The following is an 18,891-nucleotide window of genomic DNA, read 5'->3' as shown; positions in this document are numbered from 1 at the left end:
TTTAAATATTTATATTTAATCTCTCTCTCTCCTCTCTCTCCTCTCCTCTCTCCTCTCTCCTCTCTCTCTCTCTCTCTCTCTCTCTCTCTCTCTCTCTCTCTCTCTCTCTCCCTCTCTGTCCTCTTAGGGGAGTTGTGCATGTGAGTGCAGTATGCAAACAGAGGCCAGAATCCAGATCCCTTAGGACTGGAGTTACAGGCGGTTGTAAACTGTTTGACTTAGGTGCTGGGAACTGAACTGGAGTTCTCTGGAAGGGCTGGATGTAGACTTAAGTGCTGCACCATCTCTCCGAGCCATTGGTCCAGCCCCCTTAGTCACCTCCTCATCTTGTGTTTGATCCCTCCTATCAGCAGAGGAAGGTGAGTGCCATGGGTCCCTGACACCTCTAGTATCTCTCCCCTAGGGCTGTGCCTGGCTGCTCCCAAGAGGACTATAAGATGGTGTGTTGTGTCAGATCAAGAGGCCACTAAGTGTTCCAGTTTCAGTGACAATATGAAAAAAGTCCTTCCTGCGGATGGCCCATCTGTTAGCTGTGTGATGAAAACCTCATACCCTGAGTGCATCAAGGACATCTCGGTGAGTTGCTGCTGCCTGAAAGAGAGATGAAGAAATTTTGTGTATTTTTTTCTTTTTCTATACTTTTCATTGCAGGGGAAACTACAGCTGTTTAGTGCTCACTAGTAGCAAAAGTCATAATCTTAATTGGACAACTAATACAGGGTTCAAGTATATATATATATTATTAATAACACAGCAAAACCTGATACATCCAGAGAATCTATATAAACTCAAAAATAAATAAGACTGCTCTATATAGAGCAGGCTGGCCTGGAACTCACAGAGTTCCTGTTCCTGACTCTCGAGTGCCGGAACTAAGGAGTGAACCACCATAGCTGGTGTGTGTGTGTTGGGGGTTCATTTTTAAGTACAAGAAGCTGAATTTTTTAAACCATGAAATTTTCCTTTGTGTATGTGTGTGCATGTGTGTACGTGTGCACATGCGTGTGTGTGTGTGTGTGTGTGTGTGTGTGTGTGTGTGTGTGTGTGTGTTGTGAGACAGAGACAGATAATGGGAGAGTGGAGATGGATTTGTTCTAGCCATTTGTCCTTATGCCTTTGCAGAGAAGGTTGAGCTATCTAAGACTTGTCTTTTTGCATCTGCTATCGGAACTCAAAGAGGAAGGACTGGGGAAGTAGAGAAAAGCCATCATGAACGGGGACCCTTGGGGATGGCTGGGACTCATATCTTCTCCATTCATATTGTTTCCCATCTCTTCCCTCCCTCCCTCCCTCCCTCCCTCCTCCCCTCCCTCCCTCCCTTCCTCCCTTCCTTCCTACATACCTACCTTTCTTTTTATATTTATTTTTATTTTATGAGTGTTTTGCCTGCATGTCATGCTATATGTCTGCATACCATGTGTATGCCTGGTGCCCACGAAGGTCACAAGAGGGAGCTGGATCCCCTTGAACTGGAGTTATGGGTAGTTGTGAACCATTATTGGGTGCTGAGAACCTGGGTCCTCTATGAGAGCAACAAGTAGACTTAACCACTGGGATATCCCTGCAGCCCCTGACTCCAGTCATGATGCTGATGGTGTGACAGTGGTCCACAGGGTTAGTGACCTTGTTCTCTGACCTTTAATATTAGATATGTCCTTTTTCAAGTTAATTTGAGTCGGCTTCTGATACATGCCTTCAGTAATGTTCTAAGTTATACACACAAATATGCATATATATACAAGCATATCTATGAATACATATAATAAAATAATTATAATGTGGAATTTGTATAGTCAAACAACTACAGACTTTTCATTTTCCTCCTTTGAAAAGAACAGTGTGACAACTGTTTACACAGCTTCTACCTTGGGTTAGTTTTATATGTAGTCTAGAGACGGTTTTAAGTATATGACAGGATACGCATGGGTGTGTGCAATGCCACTCCATTTCCTATCTGGGATTTGAGCCCTTGTTGACTTTGCAGGTGTTTTAGAAGAAACCTCCCTCAGATGCTGAGGATGACTGTGTTAAAATGGGTCCAGAAAAGCCCATAAGATTACTTTAAAAGTCCATTTATAAACTGGGTCTTGTGGTACAGGCCTGAAATGCAGTTAATGGGAAGCCTGAGATACAAGGATTGCCTGGGCTATAGATTCAGTTCAAGTCCAGTGTGGGCAACTTATTTAGCCCCTGTCTCAAACATCTAAAAAAGTAAAAGGGCTGGAAACACTACTCAGGGATAGAGCACCTGCCAAGATGTACAAGGTTCTGAGTTCATTCTCCAGTGCTGAAAAAGGAATGTCAGTCACTAGGGAATAGAAGGAATGGTTTGCATGCGGATAGAAAACGACTCAGCTTCATCTTAGCTGTGAAGTTGCTGCTTTCTGCAGGGAGGAGGAACCCTGTAGCTGACACATCTCTGAGATCCAGACGTGAAAGATGCAGCATGAGTTCTCCTGGGTGGATGCGTTCTGCAGGTCTCTGACTCGCTCAGTAAGCGCATGTGGACACCTACCCCGCTGGGTGCTCATGTATGTGCTGAGATTACCCAGGGAGCAAAACATACAGGCGTTCCCACTTGCACAGACTTTGCAATCCCAAGGGTAAGGCTAGTGAACCAAGTGTCAGTTGGTTAAGGACCAAGGAGGAAAACAAACAGCATGCATACGACAGTAGCCTTTTCTTTCAGTCCTCACCAGCCTCATGGAGTAGACAGGAAGGAGGTGACAGATGTCTGAGCTATGGAAGACTCTATGGAGCTGGAGACTAGGAGAGTCTTCTTCAGGGGTGATAAGCTTCATTCATGCCTGGTCTCTTCTTTCAGGCCAACAAAGCAGATGCTGTGACCGTTGATGCAGCTTTGGTGGCTGAGGCTGGCCTGCCCCACTACAGCCTGAAACCTATCATGGCAGAATACTATGGATCAAAAGATGGTGTGTTCTCTCTGGGGCCTGGTATCACTGGTGTGACATGATGGACATTGGGGTTTGTGGGGACTTTGCCTACTGCATTAGTTACTTTTCTTGTTGTGGTGACAGAATGCTTGCAAAAGAAACTTATGAAAGAAAAGACTTCTTTTGGCTCACGGTTGGAAAAGATACAGTCCACCACAGTGGGAAGTGCATGGCAGAAGGAGCAGGAAGTAGCTGGTCCCATCACATCTGTAGCCAGGAAGCAGAGAGGAGGATAGTGAGAGAGACTGGTGCCCATCCCACCTTCTTCTCATTTTTATTCATCCCAGGACCTAGGTCATGGAATGATGCCACCCACATTCAAGGGGTGGGTCTTCCCTTCTCAGTTAAGTCTCTTTGAAAACCCCCAAAGTCACTCGGAGGTCTGTCTCCTATGTGATTGCAATCTAGCCAAGTTGATGGTGAAAATTAATCATCACACTAACATTACAGGGGACCAAGTGTCTGGAGCTCTTTGGATTGACAGTGTTGTTCACTGGCTCTCGGGGTTGGGGTATTTCTCCACAGGAAGCTGTGGCTTTTGTGAATCCTGGTGGAAATATCCTTGGTTCTGTAGTCTGTGGGATGGTCACATCCCGAGAAGGGTGTTATCCAGAACCTGTTACTCACCACTAGAGCTGTGCCAATGAGAGATCAGTTCTGAGGACAAACAAGTCTAGGTTAACAAGACAATGTCATGGGCTAGTGTTTGTTTCCCACCACGATCCCATGGCTGACCACACACCATGGCTTACTGTCTCTGTCCAGCTTCAGAAGAAGGGATCATCATGCATTTGAAAGACCTAATTGGAAATTCAAAGGATGCTAATGGCATTTGCACCTACAACAATAAAAAACAAAAAACAAAACAAACAAACAAAAAACTTACCAGTCTAGCTTGTAAGTCAGGTAGCATTTGCAATATTAATTTATTTCCTTGAAAGGGGTCAGTTCTCTCTTCCTGTCAGAGAAGGGCGTTTTCCATTTTTCCCCTCCCCCCTTCTTGCTAGGGGCTGGTGCAGGGGCCCAGGATCCTCTGAAATTCTACATTGCAAATGCCTTGGAAGGCTAGTTGTAACGATGCATTTCCTTTAGGCTTCTCTTTCTCTCTGTTCCACTGCAGATCCGAAAACCCATTATTATGCTGTGGCCCTGGTGAAGAAGGGCACAGGCTTCCAACTGAACCAGCTCCGGGGCAAGAAGTCCTGCCACGCTGGCCTGGGCTGGTCCGCTGGGTGGTACACTCCCCTCAGTATACTGCTTCCTCCTGGATCCCTGGAAACAGGTAAGACAGCTGAGGCTGCATGCCCTCAAGTGGAGCTCCTGCACCAGGTGGTCTAAGTGGATTACATTGGGGATATACAATGTATCATTTGTTTTGTTACTGTGAAAAGTACCCAGCAAAAGCAACTTCAGGAAGGAAGGACATTATGGGCTGGTAGTCTGAGCGTACATCCATCATGGCGGGGAAGTCATGGCAACAGGAGCTTGAGGCTTTGCTAGCCCTCAGCTTGCTTTCTTCCTTTGTTTAGACTAGGCCCCCATGCTATCAACTGTGACACCCATGTTCCGGTATATCTTCCCTCTTTAGTTAAGCATTTCTGGAAACAGCCTCTTAGATACACCCAGATGTGTGTTTCCATGGTTATTCCAAATCCAGTTGAGTTGATAATGCATGTTAACCTCCGCTCAGTCTCTGACAAACGTGTGTTTCATGTTCTCAGAGGAGATTAGAGTGTGCACCAGCAGCCCATAGGAGCTGGCTGAGGCTTCTCTCGGTAGTGGTTCTGTTTCTCTGAGCTGTCAGTTTCCCCTTCCCAGGAATCACAGCAGTTTGTATTGGAAAGGGTATCCTTGAATGGCTCTAAGGAAGGTCACTTCCTTCTCACAGGAAGGTTTTCTAGGGCTCCCAGAAACATCACTAGCCCCTTAGGCTGCCATGCATTAATGTGAGTGCTTGGGACATGGGCGAGGACAGGATGACTGGGTTAATGCTGGGACATCCTTGGGTGCTCCAGGCTTCTTGGGCAGTTAGGATGAGCCATAGTGAGCCCAGACCTTTTCATCCCTTGAAGATGATGATCAGATCCTGTACTCTGCAAAGGCACACCTTTTTTGTGCTGCCCACCTTTGCAGTACTCATGTTTTAACAGGGACAGGCAACTGCTTGGGTCTGATAGAGTTCGATAAAGGGCTGCAACCTTGGCCTCCACTCTGGTTGTGTTTTGCCCTTTCTAGGGTATTTACTTGCCTTGGTGACAGATACCACTGGACATCTGTCTGGGCAGTTAGGCAGTGGCTGCTGGCTTGCTCCTCTGCTGACTCACCAGCAGGATCTACCAATTCTCTCCCCAAAACAGGGATCCCATGAGTCATCACAGCCTCTGCATACAGAAAGGTTAGAAGTGGGGTGGGCTCATGTCTAAGGCAAGGAAGATTTACTGCATGGTGTCTGACCTACAACAGTTCCTGCCTTCTTAGTGTTCTGCCTGGCCCTGTAGGGTGTTGGCAATATTTTTTTTTATGTACATTGGTTTGCCTGTGTGAGTTACAGATGGTTGTGAGCTTCCATGTGGGTACTGAGAATTGAACCCAGATCCTCTGGAAAAGCAGCCAGTGCTCCTAACCATTGAACCATCTCTCCAGCCCCAGGGTAAATTAACAGGGTGCATGGCACTGGTCACATCTTGTTTCCATGTGGGTTAGCAGTTCTCACCCTGTAGCAGACAAGATGGGAAGCATTTTCATAGGCTTGATTCCTGAGGCCATATAAGTATGATTCTCAAACACACCGGGCTCTGGGCCATGCATCCATCCATGCACTCTGGCATGGGTATTGTCTGCCATGTACAGCACATTCCCTGTACATACTCACTTCCTAGGAGCGGTCCTGGGAGATGTTCACAGACTTAGGCTCTCCCGCAGGATACTCTCTCACACATGTACCATCTGATGGCTTTAGCCCACTCACACCTGTGCCCTGTGTCTCTGTGTTGAGCAGCAGCAGCCACATTCTTCTCCAGCAGCTGTGTCCCCTGTGCGGATGGAAAGACGTTCCCCAGCCTGTGCCAACTGTGTGCGGGGAAGGGGATGGACAAGTGTGCCTGTTCCTCCAGTGAACCATACTTCGGCTACTCTGGAGCCCTCAAGTGAGTGAGAATCCCTTGCTCTGAAACCGCGGCTTCTATTAGTTATTGTTCTCGTAAACTGTGACTGAATACCTGACAAGAATCAACTTAAGAAAGAGAATCTATTTTGGCTCATGGCTTGAGAGGATACTGGCCACCATGATGGGGAAGGCATGGCGGCAGGAGCATGAGATAGCTGGTGAGGAGCAGGGGATGCTGGTACTCAGCTCACTTCCTCCCTTAGAACAGTACCACCCACATTTAGGGTGGATCTTCCCACCTTAATTAACCTAGAAATTCCCTCACAGATATGACTTCGATTGTATGATCCAGCCTAGCTGATAATATCAACCATCACAGAGAGACCAAACACAAGATTGAACAGGACATACCTCTGGCACCCAGATGGCATGACCATCAAGGTCCTGAGTCCCTCCCATGGCCTACTCCTGCTCCTAATCATCCTGAGGAACTATCTTCTTTGTGGGAGACCCCACTGTGCCCCAGAGATGAGGCCATAACACGCTATTCTTCATGATAACAGAAGTGTGGGGGTCAGGGGGAACAGACTGGGGACTGGGATTTGCAGACACAGGCCTCAGGAGCCTCCCTACTAGCCACATTTGGTACTTTGCCCATGTCTTTCCATGCTCTGTAAGAGGAGAAGGTGACTGCTCAAACCAGAGCAGGACTAGCTGGGTTCTGAGGCTATCTGATGACTTTTAAAAGTCAAAACCAAACCAGTTGCTTGGAGCTGCTCTCTGAGAGGAAGGCAAGGGTCCTGTTTCCTTCAACATCCTTCTCCAGACCGGCCCTCGATGCTGGTTTCCAGGTCTCCTGCCTGCTTCAGGTCTCAGCTTGGCTGTGATGTTTTAAAGGCTTCAGGTAAGGCCATTGCCTCCCTGAAGACAGATGGATTTCAGAGAAACTGTGAGCAAGGCCCCAGCAGATCCTAAGAGGCATTGCACAAGAGCCAGGTGAGGTGTGTTCCTAGGCAGAGTGCCTGACCTTGGCTGTCCTGTTTGCAGATGTCTGCAGGATGGTGCGGGGGATGTGAGCTTCGTAAGGCACCTGGCAGTGTTTGGTAAGTGCTGGACAAAGAGTAAAGTGGGCCCCAGCCTGGTCAAAGGCTCGGACTCTGTCTCACTTTTAGAAAAGAGTGATACTGAAATGGCTAATGATACAGAAGAGATTTTAGGAAAGCATTCCCACCATTTCTGCATAGTACCCCACTTATTCTTCTTCTTAGCTCACATCTGTCGCCTGCTGACCTGCACCCACCCCTCCCTCATTCTCTTGGCTAGCTAACCTCTATAAATCTAGTGAACATGATTTTTGGACCGTTACTACTAATGAAAGAAGTTGTTTCTGAAGCCCTCTGAATGTGGGTGCCAGCTAGGAGGCCAAGACAGTCTATGGGACCTCTAACAGTGGAGCCAGTCTTTAACCCTAGAGCACAAATGGACTTTAGGAGCCCATTCCCTATGGAGGGATACTACTGCAGCCCAGATACAGCAAGGAAGGCCTAGGCCCTCCTCCAAACGAAATGACAGACTTTGAAGGTACCTGGTGGAGGGCCTCACAATCCCTGGGTAGAAGTTTGGAGATGGGTTGGGAGGGGTTGGGGGGAACATGGGAGGATGGGAGGGCAAGGGAATAGACGGGATAGATATGTAAATATGAGTAGTAGTTAAAGAATTAAAAAAAGAAGTTTTTGCAATGCCAGGCAGTAAACCAAGTACCTTGTATGCGCTAGACAAATGCTTTACCCCCGATAAACACCTCCACACCCCACCTTATTTTTAAATTTGAAAACAAAAATAACATGGCAAACCTTTCCACCATTTTGGACAATTTAGCTTAAACAAGCAAAGCATCGATTTTAGACAAATTAAGATGATATATTCTGGGACTTTGCATTTGCGTGCATGTGCATATGTGCATGTGTAAGTTCTGTGCACTGACCCCAGTACCTCGTACATGCCAGGCAAACACTCTGGCAGAGTTGCATTCCTAGATCTTTCCCTTTTCATGTATTATTATTATTGTTGTTATTATTATTATTGCTATTATTATTATTGTTACTATTATTATTGGTCATCTGAGACAAGGTCTCACTAGTTTCCCAGCTGATCTTCAACTCATTCTGTCGACCAAGCAGTTCTCAAATTTCCTACCTTCCTGATCAGTCTCCAAAGTAGCTGGGTTTACAGGAAAAAGCCTCTAGGCCTGGCCAGATTCTTGGTTTTATATCCTATTAAATACCAGTTACAAACACACCATGCCTCTCTCAATGTTTAAAGCTCAATGCTAAGCTCAGTATTATAACAAACACTTCCAGGAAGTTTACAGTTCCTCACGGTTTACCCTGGACTATAACTTAGCACGTTTTCCCGTGATGACATTAGCATCCTTAGCTCTCTTGCTCGGCCATTCACTGTTCACCTTCTCATCGCTGCTCTCTGGCCTGGTGTGTCAGCATTTTGGAAATTGAGGCATGTCCTATTATCAACAATTTTCATGACTAAGGCCATTTTGGGGTCTTATCTTCCAGAGCCAAGCTGTTCCAAATAATTTTTGCTGTGGCCTTTGGATGTCTGTGTTACTATGGGTGTGCCAGTGGGTGGCATCACCTGGCACTTACTATGGAGAATTAAAAGCTCCTCCCTTGGGGAAGGAGCAGGCTGTCCCAGACCATTCTGGCTTACCTTTGCTGAAAGTCATTTTCCCACTGTAGTAAGACCTCCCTGACCTTACAAGGAGAGTTTTTGGAAGCACTCCTCCACATGGGCTGTAAGTGACTGTTGGTGGTAAACCAAGGACTGCTGCCACCACTGCTTTGGCCATCTAGTGAGTCAGGTGGAAAAGCATTTTCTTTCTGAGGTTTTTAGAGCACATGGATTTTTTAACTTATTTTTTTAAAAAAATAATTTATTTAAATTCATTTTATGTGCATTGGTGTAAAGGTGTCAGATCCCCTGGAACTGGAGTTACAGACAGTTGTGAGCTGCCATGTGAGTGCTGGGAATTGAACTGGGTTCTCTGGAAGAGCAGCCAGTGCCCTTGACTGCTGAACTATCTCTCCAGCCCCTTAGCTTAAATTTTAATGGTAAGAAATCACTAAAAATTCATGGCCTAGCAAGGTAGTGAATGCCTTTCGTCTCAGCTTTTTGGAGGCAGAAGCAGGAGGATGTCTGTGAATTTAAGGCCAGCATGATCTACATATTGAGTTCCAGGCCAGCCAAGGCTATATAGTGAGATCCTGTCTAAAATTAATTAATTAATTAATTAATTAAAATTTAAATTAAAAAATTAATTTCTTTGGATTTTTCTTCTTTCTTTTTCTGTCTCTGTTTCTCTCTGTCTCTGTCTCTGTTTCTGTCTCTGTCTCTCTCTCTCTTTCTTTTTGAGACAGGGTTTTCTCTGTGTAACAGGTCTGCCTGTCCTGGAACTCAGTCTGGCTCAAACTCAGACGTCAACCTGCCTCTGCTTCCCAAGTACTGGAATTAAAGGCATGTGCCACCAGCGCCCAGTCAGTATTTTTTTTAATAAGGATTTTAAATGTGTTTATTCCTGTGACATACTGAGTTTAAATCATAACGATCCCCAGAATCTAATGGTAACCCCCCCCTACTTCCCTCCTCCCTGCTTTTTTTCCCAGTACTGATCAAAATGAGGGCTTTGCACATCCAGCAAGTGCCACACCACTGAGCCACACACTCCAAGACCTCTTTTTACTTTCTTCAATTTGAGACACGGTCTCACTAAGTTGGCTGAGTTTGTCTTGACCTCACTTTATTACCCAGGCAGGCAATGAACTTGCAATCCTCCTACCTCAGCATCATGGGTAGCTGGGATAGGCCTGTACCACCAGCCTGGTTTCTCCTCTTTCAGTAAAAGACTTTCATTAATCCCAAGTCTATCTGTGTTCATTTTCCAGGCCTGCCAATACAAAGTGCCACACGCTGGGTGGTTTAAGCAATAGAAATGTATCATACCCTCCTTCTGGAGGCTGGAAAATCATGATCATAGTGTCAACAGGGCTCATTCTTTCTGAGGAGATGACCAAGACTTGCTGCTCTCCTGGCTGTCTCCATGTCCCTTGGCTTGTACGCACACATCTTTACTGTCTGACTTCATGTTTACACGGCAGACTCCCTGTGTGCATATCTCTGTCCCAATTTCCTCTTTTCACAAGAACACCAGTTGCATTGGATTAGGAGCCCACTGTATTCCAGGATGGTCACATCTCACTGGTGTACATTTGTAAGGACTATTTCAAATAATGTCACAAGCGGAGACACTGGGGATTAGGACTCAACCTATGAATGACTGAGTCCATAACACCCAAATCAACATGGCAGTCAAGGGACCTGTTCTTGCACCTGCAGAGCTCCATGACTGGGACCCTAGGCCTCCTTTTTACCCTCCACTCTCATATCAGTCTCCCCCAGCAGACTCTGTTTCTGGGGAACTTGACTGCCTTTGTGAGGGATGTGAATTGCCCCAGGATGGCTGCACCGCTGAGACTTTGACCTTAAGTGTTACCTTAACAGTCTGATTCTGTTTCTTCATGTCTGTAATGTGATCATTCCATATCTGGCTTCCTTTAGGGTTGGGGGATTAAGTGTAAAGAGGCCTATGCAGCTGTGAGCCTTGTGAACACTTGTGTGGGCCATCATTGCTCAACATGTGTTTGCTGTCACCATTTTTATTTGCAGAGCCACAGGGAAATGGGCAGCTGGAGGGTGCCTTGGCCAGGCATGGTACCCAACCCTGGGTGACCTGCAGTGAGATTGTAAAGCAGTTGTTTGCCCTGATGAGTCCTCTGCTCTCTCCCCTGTGTAAAGTGTGTTTGGAAAGGATTCTCAGTCCCCTTCAGGCCACTGACTCTGTGTGTGTGGGGGGGAGTCATCACAGTCTGCTCACCTGAACTTTCCCTCCTCAGAGGTACTGCCACACAAAGCAGACAGGGACCAGTATGAGCTGCTCTGCACTGACAACACCCGCAGGCCGGTGGATGAATACGAGCAGTGTTACCTGGCCCGGGTCCCTTCTCATGTTGTGTTGGCTCGTAGTGTGGATGGCAAGGAGGACTTGATCCAAGAGCTTCTCAGAGTGGCCCAGGTACCCCCACCCAGCATCCTTTCCCCAGGTTACAGCTCCCTGCTTCAGTGTGTATAGTGGGGAGGGGCTGTGGGGGGGACAGGGAGTCTTCCTCTCCTTCTGACTGCAAAGACTAGAAGTTTTTGTGTATTCAGGACACAATGGGTAGTGTTAGCACACTACACCAACAATCTACCTAGTCTGTTTATTACAGACAGTGGAAGCCATAAGGGTCATGTGATTGGCATCACCATCCTGGGAACTAAAGACTCTCAGAGTACTTTCTGCCTCCTTTTACTCTTTCCAGTTCTACTAAGTTCCTTCTGCCTCAAGAAAATGCTTCCCTTATGACCCCAATGCTAGCTTGTGACTTCCCTGACAGAGGTCCCAGAACATGGGCACTGTCTCTGTATTGGTGGCACTCTCTCCCAGGCAGCTTCTGTACATTGCCCCATCTCTGCCAACATCGTACTCAGACTCAGAGATGAACTAGACAGAGTTGCCCTTGGATCCACAAAGTCACAAGGAGTGCTCACATTATTACCAGGAGGGATTGTACAACCTTAAGAACATGGGCCACATACTTTGTGCTTTAACAGAGAAATTCATTTGAAGAGCATTCTGGGAAGAATGCTGAGCCCCGGGGATAAGTTGTGTGTGTCCAAAGGAAGGGCGGAGGATTATTAGAGAAAGCGGCAGGTGGCATTTCACACAGAGCCACTGCAAGAGCAAAATACAGTCATTTGATTTTTGTTATTGTTATTGTTCTACTTTGGTTTTTGCTGAGACAGGTCACATGTGGCCCAGACTGGCCTTGAACTTGCTATGTAGCCAAAGAAGGACTTGAACTTCTCATCTTCCTTTTTCAGCCTCCAAGTGCTGGCATTACAGACATGTGCTACCAAACCTAGCAAATGCGGTCCTTTGAAAGCACATGGACAGATGCTACTATGAGCCACACTCAGGAACAACTGTGGGCCAGGCCAAGGAGACAGAGGCAAAGGGCATTTGAAGTATTTGGAGGTCTGAAAGTAAACTGGTCCTAGCAAGAATCCTGGGGTAAAGAGAGGGTAGAGGACACCTGCAGCCCTAGTGGCAATGGTGCTGGTGCAAGCAACTTCAGGGTGAAATCTAGCATTGCCATCATTGGTCAAGCAAGAGGCAGCCATGAAAACACACAGCAAGAGCTCTACTGGAGACAGGCAGCTGCCTGGCACATGACCAACTCAAACACCTTTCTACAGGTCTTTGGGTCAGCCCCTTGCAGTTCTCTGAATCTACATGGCTCAGAGTAGATGAAATTTGATTAAAACTGTCCATGAAGAGACTTGTTAGAAGCCCTAGGCATTGCTTTTGTGTACAGGATATCTCCCTTTATCTGTGTAAGGGGTTACTTAAAAATCATCAGTGGAGCTGGGTGATGGTGGTGCGAGCCTTCAATTCCAGCACCAGAGGAAGCAGAGGCAGGCAGATCTCTGTGAGTTCAAGGACAGCCTGGTCTACAAATTGAGTTCTAGGACAGTCAAAGCTACAGAGAAACCCCATCTCAAAACAAAACAAAACAAAAAACCCCAACCAACCAACCAACCAAACAAACAAACAAAAAACTCAACAACAATAAAAAAGTCTTCAGTGGATTCCTGTAACTGTAGAAAGTCCCAAACCCTACAGATAGATGGGTAGATAGAGAGACAGAGAGACAGAGAGACAGAGAGACAGAGAGACAGAGAGACACTCCTTGATGCAGTGAACTGTGTTCCAGCAGACCATCATCATTATGTTAAAAAAGAATCAATGTCAAACCAGTGTAAGTCAGCAACTATCTTGTATTTTTTTCTATACACTCAAGTATATGATAAAGACTAATACAGAAATTGCTTTAAGCAAAGTAAGTGATTATTAACAGTAACAAAATAGAAAATACAGCCATACACTCACTATAATTAAAGTTACTTAAAATTTATTGCTTCTTTCTGGAATGTCCCATTTAGTATTTTCAAAGTGTTGTTAACTACAGGCAACTGAAACAGCAGAAAGAAACCATGGCCAAGGATGACTGCATGGCTCTTCCCTCCCTTCCCCCTTACCTAGTTTGGGTTCATTTTGTCTTCACTTTCATTCCCGTGTTCCTCCATCCCTTTTCCTGCCTCTGAACAGGAACATTTTGGAAATGGCAAGTCATCAGCCTTCCAGCTCTTCGGCTCCCCTCACGGGAAAGACCTACTGTTCACTGACACTGCTCATGGACTTCTAAGGGTTCCTCCAAAGATGGACATCAATCTGTACCTGGGATATGAGCATTTTTCTAACATTAAGAATCTAAAGAGAGGTATGTCAGGCCTGGGAGGGACCTGCCAAGCTTCACCTCAGGGTGAAGCAAAGACCATGGACTGAGAAACTTGGTGACTGCAAGTTTCACCTAACCTTATTGGCCTGTAAAGCCCTTGAGAGCTACTCAGGACACTGGGTTAATGAGCAGATGTTCTGCTGAGTCAGGGGAAAGATATAAGTTATTTAATGACAAAAACGTTATATGGTGGAGATACTGGAGCTGGGGCTTGAACCCAGAGCCTCACAGATGTGAAGCTAGGACTCCACTACTGTGGCGTTGTTCCAGTCCCTACAGAGGGATTTGAGGACCTTCATATTATAGACAATTTAAGGCAATGGTAGCTCTGGATTCGTGATACCTGAGTCCACTCACCTAGTGACAGGTCTGTTCAATAGGGAGGACACTCCATCCTAAGCTGATGTGAGAACGTGGCCATGACCACAGTCAGGAGCGGAACTAAAAGGGAGTTCCAGAGGCTTTGAGTGCAGCTGCCACCCTCCCTGGCCTTTTTCACCCCTTTCTTTGCTACTTCTCTGCCTTCACCCTCCATTTAGTCAAACGCTAGTCACTGAGTACCTCCAGAGTGTTAGATGTAAGCTAACACACTGGGTGAGCAGCAGCAATGAGGCCATCAGAGCAGAACGTAACTTCCTTGGGCTACTCCCTGGATGGAAGTTCTGCAAAGGAAAGTTCCAGAAGGCCCAGCTTTGGGATGAAGAGCTGAGAAGCTTCCCTGGGGAGGTGACATCACTATTTTTCATGAACACCTGGATCTCTAGTTCTCCTAGTCAATGTCAGGTGGCCAGGAGCTAAGGCACGAAGTGAGTCACGCCCACCCATTGCCTTCACTGGTGCTCCATTGGGCAGCATGGCTGCAGCCATCTGGGGCTATTTTGGGATCCTTGCATGGTCTCTGTGCATCCTAGGTTTGGAAGACTCCAGGAGGGTCCAGTGGTGTGCAGTGGGCCAGCAGGAGAGAGCCAAGTGTGACCACTGGAGTGCTGTGAGTGGCGGTGCGTTGGCATGTGTCACGAAGGAAACCCCTGAGGACTGCATTGCTGCCATCACGGTAGGAAATCCACTTCCTCATCCTGGCCCCTGATTTTGGGTAAATCTCTTGGGACTAACCCATGAGATTCAAATTTTGTTGGGTCTGTCGTTTCCAAAATCTGTCAGTTGTAAAGATTACCGCTTAAATACTCCGGAGTATTGCCTGGCATACAGTAATCTGTTACTAAGTATTAATGCCTTTATTATTTAAAGTCTTGGACATAGCAGGTACACTTTCTTAGATAATGAAAACTTCAGTTAAAATATGTTTTTAATAGCTGCATATCCAGGCATGGTGGCGCATGGCTGTAATCCCAGCCCATGGGAGGTGAAAGCAAGAGAATCATTTTAAGGCTATCCTTGGCTACATAGTAAGATTGAGGTTAGCCTAAGTTACAGGAGACTCTGTCTCAAACAAACAAGAACCAAAAAAGTTCTGCATGATATCCTACTAAGTATTTCTGCCCCTATTTATCTAGCTAATTATAGTTTTTAACGCTTGAATTATTTAATAAACCCTTAGCTATCATACATATGGGATTGGATTTTTTTTAATCCCTGTAACTGTCAGTATTTCTGAGTTCATTGTTATATTAATTGGTAGCTAATGTTTCTGCAGTACTTTCTTCATGGCCTGTAAACTTCCATTAACTCTCTTAAACCTCACAAAGCCCACAAAGGAATTTTCAGTCATTTCATGAATATAAAAATTTCAGGGTGATGGTGGTACACACCTTCAATCCCAGCACTCAGGAGGCAGAGACAGGAAGATCTCTGTGAGTTCAAGGACAGCTTACTCTACAGAGTGAGTTCCAGGACAGCCACAGCTATTATGGAGAGAAACTCTGTCTCAAAAAAAAAAATGAACATAGTACAGTATTTGGGATGTGTACTTTGAATAGCCAGTGGTTAATGTAGGAAAATAGACCATTTATCAGACAGATTATTTAACCTCTTTCTGCTTGGTTTGTTAATTTATCGAAGGACACTTTCTGTTTTATCTGCCTTTATGAGGCATGGTGAGTGAATCACTGCCCAGTTTTTTAAATATGTGTGTTCCCAGTGTGTCGCTCATTTAATTATTTTTTTACTTTATTTTTGAGAGTTGGTTTGTTGTTTGACTGGTACTGGACATTAAAATCCAAGGCCTTGCTCTTCCCACTGAACTCCAGTCACTATACTTGCTCTTCCTAGTGACCTCCATCCCCAGCCACGGCACAATGCTGGGAAACAGCCTGGCATGGGATGCTTTTTTCCTGCTCTGGTTAGCATTTAGATTTCTAGGGCAGTCAAGGAGTCAAAGTGAAGCATATATATGAATGTACATTGGTGTTGCTGGTGTTTGACAAAAAGTCTCACTCTAAATCCTTGATGGTCTGGCTCACTATGTTGCCCAGGCTAGCCTTGAACTTGTGGCATTCTCCTGCTTCAGGCTCACCAGTGCTGGAATTACAAGGGTGAGCTACACTCCATTTAACTATTTTTAGCTCAGTGATCTTATTTATGACTGTAAGAATACATTAGTTGTTCGGTTTAGAAAAAATGATTAAGATAATCAAGTTAATTATGAATGAATTATTTAATGGTCATTCATTATTTTATTAGTTAATTATTTATTAGTTGTTTGTTGGCAATATTTCTTGCATCACTGAGTGCAGTGCTAATAGGATTTGGGGGGACATATTTGATTCCACTGGTTGAAAGAAAACATTTTCCAAGAAACAGGTTAAATATGGTTCCTGAGTCTGGCCATGTGGGTTACTGAATTAAGTGACAATGATCATAAAGAAAGTGTGCTGTGGCATGTCCGGGGGTGTGGGGTGTCTCCTAGGAGGACACAGGGATGTCCAGAGAGCACAGCCTGAATTGAGCCCTTGTTTCTAGACGACGGGACAAAGACAGGTCTAGTTTTCTAAATTCTACATTTCCACTGCAGCAGCTTTGGGAGTGCCACGGTCTGGTTAAATAAGTACACGTGACAGGAAACTCATGAGATGGAGAGCCTGAGGGTCAGTGGGATGGAAGACAGCCACACAGTTCACCACTGATTTCTTTCTTCAGAAAGGAGAAGCCGATGCCATGAGCTTGGATGGAGGGTTTGCCTACATCGCCGGCCACTGTGGTCTGGTGCCCGTCCTGGGCGAGAACTACAGTGAGTGGAGGGTGGGGATTCTCTGTGTTCCTCTCTGGGCAATGGGCACAGAAAAAGTGAAGAAGCAGTGTCCTTTTTCTGATTAAGATAATTGTAACTGTTTTTGTATCTTAGGACACTTTGAAATAGAATCTTCTACTCCACAACAGAGTCAGCTCGGCTACAGATGTGGCCATTAGGACTGTTTCCAAAGGTTTTAGGATCAAGGACTGGACCCAGCAGCCAGGACAAACTAAGCACAACCACTCCCCTCAATACACCAATTTAAGAGTCACATAATAATGAAAAAACGAGAGAGAGAGAGTGAGAGAGAGAGAGAGAGAGAGAGAGAGAGAGAGAGAGAGAGAGAGAGAGATTAGAGACATTGTGATGCCCAAGTCCATCTTCAGGATTCTAATATGAAGATAATCATGTTCATGTCTGAATAGAAGGCAAGATACATGCACAGATGAGCATCATGTTTGGCTTCAGTCTGCCCTGCAAGGTGTTTGACAAGTGTCAGAGCTGTTTGAAATCTTTCCTTGGGAGACAAATTCTTCCTCAGGCTTTCAGTAGTACTTTAGTCTTTCCCTTCCCCAGAACAATATTCCTGGAGGAATTCCAGTTCCTTGGGGACTGCCGTTTCAATAGTCTGACAGCCAAAGTGAGGGGAACAAGCGTCTGTGTCTTCAGTATCTCGGCCCCTGCCAGGCAGCAGAAAGAGTTCAAAATCATACCTCTTATAATGGCTATGATGATACTGGAGGGCACGGGGTGAGTAGAGCCATCACAGTGCGTGCCAAACAGCCCTTGGGTTAAACTTGCTGTTAGCTCAGGGAAGATGTCAAATCCAGACAGCTACCTCAAAAGGATCTCTGCCAATATCTGCAGTGGTCTCTTCTCCCCTTCAATGGGCATCTTATTTCATTTTGTATCTGTTTGAATGTTGAGGAGATTCTGGATGGAACCTCATGTTCTAATAGCAAAGGGCAGGGGGAGATGGAGTTAAATGCTCCTGTGGAACCTTAGCCAGTTGATAACCACCAATAGATCACTAAGCCAACATTTCTCATTTTAGTCAGTCTCAGTTGAGATTGAAAAATTCACAGCTTGGATAGAGTAACTTATATGACATATCATGTAAGTTACAGAGTAAAATTACTCTTTATCAGTAAAAACTTGGGAGTCAGATATATGTGTAAGAACCTGAGTGATCAGAGGAGTGACCAGTGACCTCCTATCTCTTTCATTCCTCCATTCAAAAGGGCCAGACTCTCTCTAAGCCCCACTCTACTACTTCCCGTCTCTCTATCTGTCCTCAGTCCTCCAAAACCTCTATGATTAATCTTGGTCAGCTAGTAGCTGGCTCTGCCCTCTGATTCAAAGAAAACTTTGTTGTCAGAAAGCAATCAAAATATCACACAACCACCCTAAATGTTTCTTTCTTCTTTTTCTTTTCTTTTCTTTTTTTTTTTAGTGTCTCCACACGGCAGTGAAAGACTGGGGTCTATGTGTGTGAATGCACCTTTGGAAGGTGAGTGAATCAGTAACATTGGGGTTCAAAAGCAGAACCTTCTGCTTGGGAAGAGGATGAAGGCGGCCTTAAAAACAAAATTGGAGGCTGGAGAGATGGCTTAGTGGTGAAGGATGAGTATTGGTCTCATAGAGGACTCAAGTTTGATGCCCGCTACTCACATCAGGTGGCTCACAACTGTGATTCCAGTTCCCTCTTTGGTGCCCTCTTCTGGCCTCTGCTGGTACCTTCATGAAGGTGTGCACACATACACATCAATTAAAAATAATAATAAATAAAACCAAACTTATTAGAGTTGGAAAAAAAGAAGCCCAGGTTCGTTGTTGCCTAAGGCAGCCATAATAATCGATGTTTGCAGGGCACTTGACAGTTGAAAGACTTCTGTTAGCACAACTCCTGTTTATTCTCCTCAGCAATCTGGTAGAATGGGCATTGTTGCTCCATGGGATCTAGATGAGGACACTGAGGTCCAAGGACTGGGTGGCTTCCCAGGGCCACACAGCCAGAGATGGCTGTAGCTAAGCTTGAGAAGAGTTGAGGTGAGTGGGACCCCCAAGTCCTCCTGACACAGCATTGTGTTCCTGTCATGTGACCATCCTTGCACTGGGACAGGAGCCATCTGGGAACTTCTAGGACCAGGTGAGGCCTCATGTGAGAAG

The 18,891-nt window shown here is 45.6% G+C and overlaps 1 protein-coding gene across 1 annotated transcript in view; it reads left to right on the top strand.

Annotated features, from left to right (window-relative positions):
* Positions 1-18,891, top strand: part of LOC100761626 (inhibitor of carbonic anhydrase) — a 41,576-nt gene that overhangs the window by 5,914 nt on the left and 16,771 nt on the right. The window contains exons 2-11 of the mRNA XM_027414333.2: positions 404-576; positions 2,825-2,933; positions 4,075-4,236; positions 5,953-6,100; positions 7,108-7,163; positions 11,028-11,206; positions 13,343-13,514; positions 14,444-14,586; positions 16,629-16,719; positions 18,176-18,232. Coding sequence (XP_027270134.1) covers positions 404-576; positions 2,825-2,933; positions 4,075-4,236; positions 5,953-6,100; positions 7,108-7,163; positions 11,028-11,206; positions 13,343-13,514; positions 14,444-14,586; positions 16,629-16,719; positions 18,176-18,232 — 1,290 coding nt within the window. The remainder of the gene's footprint in view (positions 1-403; positions 577-2,824; positions 2,934-4,074; positions 4,237-5,952; positions 6,101-7,107; positions 7,164-11,027; positions 11,207-13,342; positions 13,515-14,443; positions 14,587-16,628; positions 16,720-18,175; positions 18,233-18,891) is intronic.

The sequence above is a fragment of the Cricetulus griseus genome, chromosome 4 (assembly GCF_003668045.3).
Source record: "Cricetulus griseus strain 17A/GY chromosome 4, alternate assembly CriGri-PICRH-1.0, whole genome shotgun sequence".
Lineage (NCBI taxonomy): Eukaryota > Metazoa > Chordata > Mammalia > Rodentia > Cricetidae > Cricetulus > Cricetulus griseus.
Note: the sequence above shows the minus strand (reverse complement) of the source record. Positions and strands in the feature narration are given on the sequence as shown.